Here is an 11,911-nt window from a genome sequence, read left to right on the forward strand (position 1 = left end):
GCTGTCCTCTTGTCCAGCCGTTAAGGTGGAAGCATTTGTTGCATTTTTTAGGTCTGTTCCCTATCCTCTTACCAAACCTGCAGCACTTTCTTTGTGCTGCTGCTGAGCAGCTGATCTTTTTTCCTTCTTTTTTTTTAGCTTTTTCTGTCATAAATGAATAGGTGTTACCACTTTTACCCTTTCTCTGTGAGTAGGCTATTTCCCTGGGCAGAACACCCGGGCTAGGCGCGTTTTGGCAGCCGTTCCCCGTGGCGCGTCGATGGGCATCTCTGGATAACACTGGCCGTGTCAGCATCATGTCGTGTGTTTGTAAGAGCCAGTAGATTATTCAGTGCTTCCCTTTGAGCAGCAAGTGTCTTTTCCTCATTTTCAAACCGATGGCTTGGCTTGAAATAGATGGGGGAGAGTTCCAAAATGCTGCTATCTGTGATTTTAATCCTGTAGGATCTCAAAGAAGTGTTTCATGGACTCGTTAGCAGGGTGTAACAGAGCTACTTGCTTCAAAAAATGGATATTGGGCTATTCACTTTTAAATGTCCTGTCTCAAGCGGGGGTGGCAGACCAGTTAAACGGGTTGTACAAGCTGGGAAAGGGGGTTTCGTTTATACAGACGTTATGGACCGGTCACGGCTAAATGACTCTGTCAGGCTGGATCTATGGCGAAGGGGAGGTGATGTTAGATGTTATAGTTATTGAATAACCATGAGTCTGCTTCCTTGGTGCGCTGGATTTTTGTAGATAATTTTGTTTTATGGCTTTCTAAAAGTGATTTATGAGCTCTATGCGCTCGCTACCAGTGAAATGCTTCTGATTTGTGTTAGGTGGCAAAGGGCACACCCTGCCTTAAGAGCAGGACAAGGAAATTTTAACAAAAGACTTTGAAAAATTCCTCCTCTTACAAAAAGGACTTTAACCCATTACTTCAGAACTCAGAAGAAAATAAAGCCACCGCGGTGTTCGCAGTGGCAGTCGGCGCTGACAGGAAGCTGGAAACCAGTAACAATAAAGCGTAATGTGCTGGGCTGTGGAGCTCGGAGGTGGAGCGGGGGGACGCGCCACATGGAGGGAATTTACAGCGGCTGCAAATAAAAGCTCAGCCCTGGCTTTGTGGTCCACGCTTGGAGTTTACTTCTCGGGCATGGTGGGATTTAACGGGCAGACATAAAGGGCGGTTCTGAGGTGGCTTGCTGAGAGATCCCGTTCCAGGTTAACCATTTCCTGCCCAAATTGACCATTGAATTTTAATGCGAATAGCTGCAGTATTCACCCGCTGGAAATGGATGTGATCCAGCCTTTCTAAAGCCTTTCTTGGCAGTGAGGCCCTTCAGAAAAGCTTATGGTTTCAGAGACCAACAAAATACCCACAGAAAATAAGTCTCTCCCCTTTTGAGTTTTACTTGATGACGTCAAGGGTCTGAATACCAGAAGGTGGAATCACCTAAGAGTAGAGCTTGGCTTGCGCCTGTAGTCGCTGCTCGAGCAGGCGTACATAAAGGGGTGTTGTGGTGTGAGAACAGGCTGCCTGGGCCTACGTTGTGGGGCGAAGTACCACCTACACCAGTGCAGCTCCGGGCAGGAGGACGTGTAGACCCCGACACGTTGTTTGGAAAGGCTTTGGAGCGCGGCAATGTGGCTCCAGCGTGGCTTTCTGCTGAAAGTTAGAGCATGTGTTGATCCAGGGCAATTGAGAGAGGTTTTCCTTGTTTTTCTTTTTTCCCTCCCGCCCCTTGATGGTTGTTTAGGGGGAGGACCGGATGGGTTAAGCTTTGGAGTGTCTTGAGCTGTAATCATTAGCTGTCAGTGAAGGCAGTAAAGGAAAGAATGTTTATTTGCAGCTTTTTTGCTTTGAGACTTTTGTACTCGTTCTTTTAGGAGTGCTGTAATCTTAACTGTTCACTGGGGGGGGCTTCTGATGGCCTGAGGCGATACAAAGGATATTTTAATGATCGTGGTACTTGGCTGGGGCTCAGTTCCCAGGCGGTTGTGATCTCCGCCTTGGAGAAAAATCACATTGAAAAACTGTCTTAATTTAACAAAAAGTGGAAGCTCGTGGACAGAGGTACGATAAATATTTGGGAGGTTCTCTGATGCTTTTGAGTCTATTAAAAAAAAAAAGTGGGATACTTAAGATAAAAGGGAAGTGAATTGTGAATCCTGCTCTGAGAGCGAAGGGGCAAATGCCGAAGCAGAGCTCTGATAACGTGACGGTGTAACAGCTTTTGACTGAAGTCTGCTGTTATATCCAAGATGAATTTATTCAATGTTGTAAACTAGGAAAAGCTTTTTAGAAACCATTCTTAGGCCCCATTTGGATTTCTGTTCATCCTTCATTGAAGTTTATTAGACTTCGAGGGACCCTCTACAGCTGCTGGTTAACTCCGGTGTAAGCGCGTGCATGCAGAGCTCACTAATGAGTCAGTTAATGACAACGGCTGTAGCAAAAGAGGAAAACGGCAGTGCCTCCTGTTCTGCAAGTACTCTTCTTCGTTCTGTCTTAGACACTGAACCCTTTCAAGGGCATGTGGATTCTGCAGGGCTCTCCCAAAAGAGGGTCTGGAGACCCCTGTGTTGGTAGCGTGTTCCTGGGAGACAATTCTGATGTGTCCGCGTAGCTGCTGCCTTCCCCTCCTCGCCGAGGTGAGCCCAGGCTCCTGGTTTTGATGTAAACCACATGTGGTTACCACACTTTTCATTATTAGAGGTGTAGTTTGTACAAGAAATGGCTTCTCGGTGGATACTACCGTCGCTAAAGCAAACAGCAGGGATCAGTGTGGTCTGAAGCTGTTTGATGCTTCAGCCTATTTTCAGCAAATCTAATGGCTTGGGCTGGAAGCCTGCGGCGTCTGTTCCCATACAACAATGCAGCTACACCAGGAAATCGAGCTGCTGGATATGAAATGTGGAAAAGACTGCTGTGCAGCTGCCTGGTGCTGCGCGGGGAACGAGGCACGTGGGACGCATTCATGGAAATGCGGAATGTGCTGTAAGGCTCTGGGTGGTTTGCAGGAGAGTCTCTTCTGCCCCATTTAGAGTTAAAACGCAGAGTACAAGATAATACGGGAGATGTCGTATCGATATTTGCAATACTCGGAAGAGTGTGCAATACTGGCAGTTTTGGGAGGGGGGTGGAAAAAGGAAGCGATTTCTTCCATTCTGTGCTTCGGCAGCAGGTGGAAGGAAACCAGTGAGGCGCAGATGATCCCCAGCACACATCACAAACTCTGGCTTTCGTCAGTGAAAGTGCCCTTGGAAAGTTCAAAAGCCCGGGATATCTTCCCATTCAGCCCCTGCAATATGCATATTGAAAGGGATTTTACAAACCGAGTCATCCTTTTACCATCGCGTTTAATCTTTTCTCAGTACCCGCGGACATCCTCTGAGTTCAGTTGTTCCTTCTCTAAATAAAGGATTATGCCTTTCTTAATAGTGATACTTGTAGTTCAGTTGCTTCCCAGAGGAGATAAGATCTGAATCTCGGTGAAAACAGAACAGTGGATAAAGCTGGTGAATCTGCTTTTCCGAGGAAGGCTTGAGCGGCTTTAAACAGACGATTGTCAGTCCGTGTCGCTGTCCCTGCGCTGTTTTTGCGGTGAAAAGCCGTGCCTGGGTTTCTGACAAATGGTCTGTTAACTTCAGACACTCGAGGCACGGATGGTTTAATTTTTTGCTCTCTGATCTCATGATGAAAATGCCTGTGAATGCAACAGTTCGGGGTTTATTTGGGGTTTTCAGGAGGGATGGGGTCAGCTCTGACTTAGGGTGCTTGTCAAACTCCTTCCGTTTTCCCAAAGTCTTTCTCGTTTTCAGGAGGAGCCGAAAAAAGTTTGTTTCACATATGACCTGTTCTTGAATTTGGAGGGAAATCCGCCAGTGAACCACCTCCGCTGTGAGAAACTGACTTTCAACAACCCCACCAAGGAATTCAGACGCAAGCTCATTCGGGCTGGAGGGGTAAGTGCCAAAGCGACTGGAGATCCGAAGAGGTTCTGCTAAAACCTGCAGAGAACTCGTTTTGCTCCGGGTTTTCTTTTTAGCTGCAGCCCAGCAGGCCACAGCCCTCCACGTTCATCTAACGGATGACCCAGCCAATTTTTACTCCTGGTTATACAACTGCAGCGCTTGGAGCAGAACTAAACCATTGCTGGTGTGATTGGTGGCGCTTCATTTTCAATTTAAATGTGACCATTAATATCAAAGCACTAAACTCTTACAGTTATCTGTGACCTCCCTAGTGAGCTGTGTCAGTATAGAAGAGCTCTAGAAAAAGGGAGAAGCTTCCAGGCTATTCCTTATTCATTTTTGCCACAGAAAAGCTTAATACTTAGTGCTTCCTGGTCAGTCAGTGTCCTCTAAATCTGAGATTGGCTGCTTGTGGCTTAGATAGTGAAAAAGCTAAGGAAAAGTGTTGGAATATAGAGTGAGAGTGGGTGTAGGAGGGAAAAAACATAGATATGCTCTTGAAGGCACAGTACGATACGGGTTGCTCCAGTGGATGAACTCTTCTGGGGAAGTAATATACAGTGATGGACTAAAGAAATGATACACAAATAATGACAAGATCCGGGCAAATTCGTACAAGCCACAAAGTGCCTGAAGTTTTTAACCAGACAGAGGATAATGTGCTGTTTTCTGCAGCACCCCCAGCTGTAGTAAAGGGCTTTTTTCAAGATGGTCTTAATTGCTGATACAATTTTCTTCTGAAAAAACACGTTTCTAGCCTGAAAAAGTAAAGTTGTGGGGAAGTTTGTTCACAGTAAGTCTCAGGAGTGGGAAGGATTCTGAGCTGATCCGTCGGGATCTTCCTCGGTGTGCCAGGGCTTTTCTGTGTGAGGCACAAAGGGGAATGGGCTTACTTTAGCCATAGGATGGCTACAACATCTTCTGCTTTCTAGGATTTTCGGAGCACGTTACTGTCTTCCTTATGTACTGAGGTGTTTCACCTGTCAATCGCTCCTGATGCTGTTCATCCGGTGGAAATCTTCATCAGGATTGTTCTGACAGAATATAGGGAAGGAAGGTGTTTCACGGAGCTCAGTGCTTGGTGTTAAGATCTTGTCAAGGGAGAGACCCAAGATTTTCTTTTTCTTCCCACACCCTGAATGAGTGAGTTTAGCTTCTACATTGATGCAGTCTTGCTCATTCCTTCCAGAGCTATCCTGCTGCCCGTCTGCAGGGTAAGAGCATTTGCAGCAGGACGCACAGTTCTTGTCCAGGCTTTATTGCCTGCTTGTGCTCGGAATATCAGAGTTCCCTGAGGAAAGATACTTCATCGTGCATGTTGCCTGCCATTTTTTGTGTGGTTTTAATGTTCTGTATTTGAGGAGTTGCCTCGAAACTGAGCATTTCTTAGACGATATCTTTTTATGGCCTTCAAGCAGAGGGAAAAAACATCCCAGAGATGAATAATAGTGTGTTAATTGAGCAAATGACTTAACGAACCCGTGTTAATAGTCCGTGTGACTTTACTCACGCAGAATTTTTCTCCTCTTCATTACTAGGTGATGGTAATGCCAGAAGGAGCCGAAACTGTTTCAAGGCCAAGCCCTGATTATCCGATGTTACCCACAATACCACTCTCTGCCTTCTCTGATCCCAAGAAGACCAAACCATCCCATGGGTCGAAGGTCAGTGACGCCTGCTTTTGGGTCAGCCTGGGGTGAAGAAGTCTTTCAGGAATTGCTGCAAAGAGCTTGTTTAGCAGCTGTTTCTGACTGCTTCTAATGCCGAAAACTTCTTCCTTGTACTCTGAGGGTCACTAGCTGGAGGTCTGGAACTTCGCAGAGGTTAGGAGACCTTTTTATGATTTGCTGGACTTCTCGACAGGGAAGTTCTGAAAAGAAAATGAAATGTTCAAGACTGGGAGTTTTTGGTGAACCATATCCTCGCCTTGAACCGCTGTAGCGACAAAGTTGAATCAAGTCCTCTCTCTGTTCTGACTTGGGTCCATGATGCTGAGGATGAATTATGTGGCTCTTTCACTGTCTGCTGTGTAAAGCTGCGCTCCGGGTCCTAGAGGGGATTTTGATCGCTGAGCAGGGAGTCAGTGCTTCCTCTGTCATTAGGACAGCTCGGGGTGGTGGGGTAAAGACCTTCTGGTAGAAGGTCCAGAACATAGGAGACGCTGCACTAGTGATTTCAAGACTTGATGTTTGCATCCAGCAGCATCTAGTTCTTGAGGCTTAGAAGAAGCTCAAGTTTTCTGGTTTTTGACTTGTGTGATAAAGGTATTTTTGTGTAATTCTGCAGAGGAAAAAAATCCACGGGTGATGTTTTGAAGCAGATTTCATACACTTCAGCAAACTGAACAGTCACAAATACCAAGAGCAATTCATTTTATGGTATAATTCGGTTCTGATACCCGCTTTGTTCAGGGCTCTAAACACTTCTGGCACTTAGGTCTTGTCTTCTGATGTTGATGGTGTGAAACAGAATAAAGGTGATGTACCTGTCAGTGGATGGTAGAGCAATTCATTTTATGGTATAATTCGGTTCTGATACCCGCTTTGTTCAGGGCTCTAAACACTTCTGGCACTTAGGTCTTGTCTTCTGATGTTGATGGTGTGAAACAGAATAAAGGTGATGTACCTGTCAGTGGATGGTGTTGTGATTTTGGTCAGGAATTAAGCAGAAGACAGAGAAGTAAAGGACTCTGACCGGTGAAAACTGCCAATAGCTAAAGAGACTGAGGGTGACCTGGAGGAAGAGAAGCGGCAGGAGGGGGGGGTGGGGGTGTTTCCATCTCAGCATGACCAGTTCATACTCCAGTATCCCCCCCCACCCCCAGACCCATCTCTTTAAGTGTTTCGAGTTCCCCTATAATGCTCTCCTTTGCCTTTATGACTCTTGGGATGGAGACGGTCCTAATGGTCGATGTTGTAGAGCTCTTACAGAAGGTGATAAAACATCTGCTGATGGCAGAGGCTTTGGCTCCCGTGGCTGCGGGGACACCCGGGCTTTTTATCAAGTTGCCATGTATTTGTGGTGAGGTGGGGGCGAGGCTGCAAACATCACTTGCACTTGCCATGGAAGTGATTTAACCTTAAAAAAAAAAAAAAAATCTCTTTAGTCGCTGTGTTTTTTCCCCTAAAACATGGTGTGAGGCATAACTTTGTGTAACTCAGCCGGAGTGATTTTCTTCTTACCTGGCTTCAGGTGTTAACCACACAGATTAAACCTGAACTGAGCATCTACAGGTATTTATAGACTGTGGAAAGGAACAGGCATTTCAAAACCTGTTCCGTCCTGTCCTGATGGAAATGTTTAAGTGCTGCTGTCAGATTCTGTCCCTCACTTTGGGGAAATCTAGATGTTTGCCTCAGAGGTAGGCAAGTGCATTAGATGGCTGTGGGTGGATGTCAACATGAAACAAATGCTTCAGTGTGATTTATGAGAATGTCCTTTGTAATTCTCTGCAGAGCTTCAATTTTGTACCTCCTTTGTGTGTTTCTGTCGCTGAATTTTAGGATGTGAACAAGGAAAGCAGCAAAGCATCCAAGCCTCACAAAGTAACCAAGGAGCACAGAGAGAGACCCAGAAAAGACTCTGAGAGCAAAAACTCCTCCAAAGACCTTGAAAGAGAACAAAACAAGCCTTTGAAGGACTCCTCCAGAAAACCAACTGAGAACAAACTGCCTAAGGAGGAGAAGGCGCCTCCAAAAGCCGCTTTCAAGGAACCAAAACTGGCCGTGAAGGAGACCAAACTGGAGAACGCTTCTCCAAAGGGCGGGCCGCAGCCGGAGTTAAAGTCTTCCAGCAAGAGGCCCTCCAACGTGGAGTCACCAAAGCCTAGTGCCAAAAAACAAAAAAAGAGTAGCTCCAAAGGGGTGAAGAATATCCTGGGGACATCTCCCAGAACCTCGTCTTCCTCATATCCGGAGAAGAAACAAACCAAGGAGAAGATGAATGCCAAAGTGGAAAAGGTAAAATCTGAAAGTGAGGCCAAGGAGATCAAAAAGCCCGTGGAAATGGAAGAGTCAAATTCAGAGGATGAAACTTCTTTCAAGTCAGAGGTGAGTAGGGGTTTGTCCTTTTCCAGAGTTTTCCAACACACGGTTTAAATCCCTGCCTGAAAAAGAGGTGCACAAATATTCCATCTGAGAAGGCAGAGAACCAGAGGGTGTCGGAAATCCCACCAGTGTTCGTCGTGGCTGCTCCCCGGCTCGCTCCTGAGCCAGGGCCGCAGCTCTGGGAAGGTTTAGCCGCAGGCAGAGTTACCTAAAAGTCGGAGTTTAAGGTTCGGGCCTCTCGTTCCTCCCTCGCAGTGACATTTATAGAGCCAGGGTACAGCAGGCGAAGATGCGCTTTCTACCTGCTTGTGATAACATAATGTTTTTGAACATGATCCTAATGCAGAAAAGGAGGAAATAATTTTGGTTTTGTTTCTGAAAAAAAGAGAAAACAACCCAATATTAAAATGTAAACAAACCCCCTATTCCTGACCTGGCCTGTAAGAAATGTGCTGTTGGCTAAAGCTCAAAATACAACCACATGCCACTAAACCTAAATAAGTTGTGCTGTAAAACATCAAGCAAATTATGTTGTACTGCTCTTTTTCAAAGCTGTCTAAATATTTTTTTCCTTTTCACAACTACGAACATTCTTCACCCTCTGTCTAAAAATCCTTTTCCAAAAGAAGGCAAAAATAAAAAAAGAGGAGGGGAAGGACACAGCTTAAATCCAAACTCTTGCTACTTTTCGCTTGTGTGTTCGGTGTTTGCTGTGCAGAAGCCGTGTATCCTCTGACAGGATTCACAGGGTCGTGTCACAGGAGGGTTTGATCTGCCTCCCACTGAGCACTCCTAGAAAGATTTGTTTTCCTGGAATAAATCTTCATGGGACGATTTGTCTTACGATTTAATCAGCACCGTGATACAGTAACTATTGATGTGTTTTATTTCAGAAAGGAGGTTTTTTTCTTTTTGCAAAGGATTCCCAGCAGAGCTGGCATTACTGGGGAGGTGTTAACGCAAGTTGCTCTGCACAGATTGTTTTTTCCCAGACTAAATGGGTCCTTGTGCGTTAAAGCAGCGGCTCCTCACCACTTTTAGCCTCATACCTGACGTGTGTAGCCACCCTATCATTCCTGTACCAGACACGTGGCCTCACTGTGAGCTTCCGGACCCTGTTGACCCCTGAGAAGTCCAGAGTGTCTTGGACTTCTTATTTCTTATGTGTCACCCCGCCTTGGGACTTGCTGTGTAGCTGTAAGCTCATAGTGGTGTTCTGTGAAACCATGGACTGGGGTGGTGGGTCCGCAGCATCTGCTGCAGCCCTGTACTGCCCCGAGCTCTGAGGCCTCTCTTGCACCAGCTCTTGAGGCTGTTGGATGCGTGACAGAGGTACTGGAGAGCCAGCCCAGGAGGAGGGCAGGAATCCTCGGTGTGACGGAGCAGGAGCTGTGGCAGCTGCCGGTCAGATCAGCTGAGGTTTCTGTGGAACTCGGAGCTTAGGGGTGTAAGTGCCTGATGCGCTGGCACCAGCAGAGAGGTCTGTCTGAGTTCCTTTCCCACCCTTGGGGGGTTCGTTTTGCTCCTGACATGGCAGTTTGCTGCTGCCTCGTTTGTGGTGGTGCAGCTGGGGATCTGGGTGGTAAGCCACATCACTAAAGCGAAGGAGCAGCTGGAGGTGGACCAGGGCCCGGAAACTCTTAAATCAGCTTCGCTGCTGCAGCCAACGTATTGTGCAACATGCTCTGAGGCTGCAGCTCGGCGATCGCTTTGAGTTGACATCTTTGAGGCTGCTGTTGAAAGGAACAGTCTTGCGCTCCGTTTTGGCTCTGAGGCTGCAGCTCGGCGATCGCTGTGAGTTGACATCTTTGAGGCTGCTGTTGAAAGGAACAGTCTTGCGCTCGATTGTGCTGCTGGCCTGAGAGCTCGCGTGACTTTGCAGTGGGCCGAGGAGTTTCTCCTGCCATTTCAGCTCCTGCTCAGTTGGCTTTTTATTTTTTTTCCTTCTTGGTGGTTTTTTTTTCCTTCCCCCAATCCAGTCCAGTTCCCCGAACTGGCCTCACGCTTGGCTGCCTAAACGGCAGTGCTGACAAAAGGGCGAGGCCGCGATGCGAGGGCCGGATCGCTTTTCTCCATTGTCGGCGGGTGCTTTTGTCACACCGCGGTGACAGAACCCGCAGCCGGAGCCTCTCCAGCTGGCTGCCTCCGAGACGGCTGGGAAAGCCAGGGGGTTAATGGCAAAAGGGGGGACGGGGTCTGGACTTTGCTTCTTAGGTCCCGTTAAAGTCATTTTAAGAAAGACCTGCTGGATCATCAGGAATGAGGGGTGTGGGATGGAAGCTGGGGTAAGACTTGAGAGGTGCACTCCCTTATCTTGAAAATACTGCTCTTGATGTTCAGGCTGTGATTTTTCTAAACAAACAGGGCTTGCCGCAGCATGCCCGTATATCAAAAATTAGAATTGTTAAATTTATTCCCCTTCTCTGCTGAATAATTCACAAAGGCTGTGAAAGCCCTTTTTGACATGTTTTCTACCTTCTCACAGTTGAATAAATGAAACTTAATGACACTTGGATGATAAATTATAGGGAAGGGTGGTATCGGGATAAAAGTCCTGATGCCGCTTTCACTTGTTAGTGCCCAGAACTGCTCACGTGCCTCTTTCTACCTGTTCACAATGTTTTTATAGTATTAACATGGTCTGTAATAAAGTTTATTGATCGATAGGAACGTGTGATTTTTCTAGCATCAGGATTTGGTAGCGGAAGTAATAGGTGGGTTCGCAGGAACGATGCAATGCAACAGAAATGCTAAATTTCCGGGGGATTACTTAAAGGCAACACAACATTACGGTACATGCAGAATCTTTAGATCCTGTTGAGTAACAAAAGCCCGGTATTGTGATAGTGGGGATGAACTAGTTGGTTGATCCTTCACTGCCACCTCGCGGTGCCTGAAGCTCAAGCACGGGATAGCTCTGCCCCAGGGCTTTGATGTTAGCGCACACCGGTAGCACTGAAGGATGGTTCCTGGGTGCTGCTCGGAGCAGCAGTTCATCACGTCTTTGTACTCGCTCTTACTGCCTCATGCTCTCCTGGAGCTTCTGCTGAAAGCCGACAGGCAGCGGAGCTGCTTTCGCTGGGGATGAGCTGGTTTCTGTCACGTTTCCACAATAACCTGGAAGCAGCACAGTGCATCGCTCAGATTGCTGAAGACTAGAACTGAGTTTTGAGTCAAGCGCGTTAGCATAGGCTTCTGTTCCACTTTGATGGGTGCGAGGTGTTGGGGGGGATGTTGGTGGCTTACAATAAACATGCCCTTTAGGAGCACTTTGGCTGATCTAGGCTGTGTCCTGGGCAGCTTTCACCTCAACGTCAGCGGTTTTTCACCACTGTATTGCCTCACTGGCGCTACTGGAAACTGGTGGTGTGAAGGGTTTTGGAGGGAGCTGTGCGTGCCGCTGTCCAGGAGCGCTAAGCCACAGTGTGCCAAAGTTTTCCGAAGTGTCCTTTTCATTCACCTCGCATTTTGTGTGTTTGTAACACCAAGAGCTGCGTTCAGTGACGATGTTGTATATGTTGTAGAGTACGATGTTGTAGAGTGCTCGCATGCTCCTGTCTCACTGCACTGGGTGCTCTGCACTGTTTCTCCGGATTAGAAAGGTTAAGATTCTTTTTCTTTTTCTTCTCTTTTATGGGGGGTTAAGTCTGTCCAGTCCAGCCCTTCCAACTCCAGCTCCAGCTCCGACTCCAGCTCTGACTCAGATTTCGAGCCATCTCAGAACCACAGCCAAGGTGTGTTGCAAGAAATGAAACTTGTTAAAATCTTCCTTGTATAACCTTAAAAATTAGAAGAATCTAATTAAAAGAACAAGATCTACTTTCCCAGCACCATATCTAAGACTAAATCTATTTTTTGTGTGCAACGATGTGTTGAAGCTGTGATGCTTCAGCGGAAAAGGCAAT

The 11,911-nt window shown here is 46.9% G+C and overlaps 1 protein-coding gene across 1 annotated transcript in view; it reads left to right on the forward strand.

The window, feature by feature from the left end:
- Positions 1-11,911, forward strand: part of MLLT1 (myeloid/lymphoid or mixed-lineage leukemia (trithorax homolog, Drosophila); translocated to, 1) — a gene marked incomplete at its 5' end in the record, with an annotated part of 23,891 nt that overhangs the window by 7,894 nt on the left and 4,086 nt on the right. Inside the window, 4 exons of the mRNA XM_010136839.1 lie at positions 3,808-3,951; positions 5,499-5,624; positions 7,464-8,009; positions 11,653-11,740. Of these exons, the coding sequence (XP_010135141.1) occupies positions 3,808-3,951; positions 5,499-5,624; positions 7,464-8,009; positions 11,653-11,740 (904 nt within the window). The remainder of the gene's footprint in view (positions 1-3,807; positions 3,952-5,498; positions 5,625-7,463; positions 8,010-11,652; positions 11,741-11,911) is intronic.

This window comes from Buceros rhinoceros, unplaced genomic scaffold, assembly GCF_000710305.1.
Source record: "Buceros rhinoceros silvestris isolate BGI_N320 unplaced genomic scaffold, ASM71030v1 scaffold20085, whole genome shotgun sequence".
NCBI lineage: Eukaryota > Metazoa > Chordata > Aves > Bucerotiformes > Bucerotidae > Buceros > Buceros rhinoceros.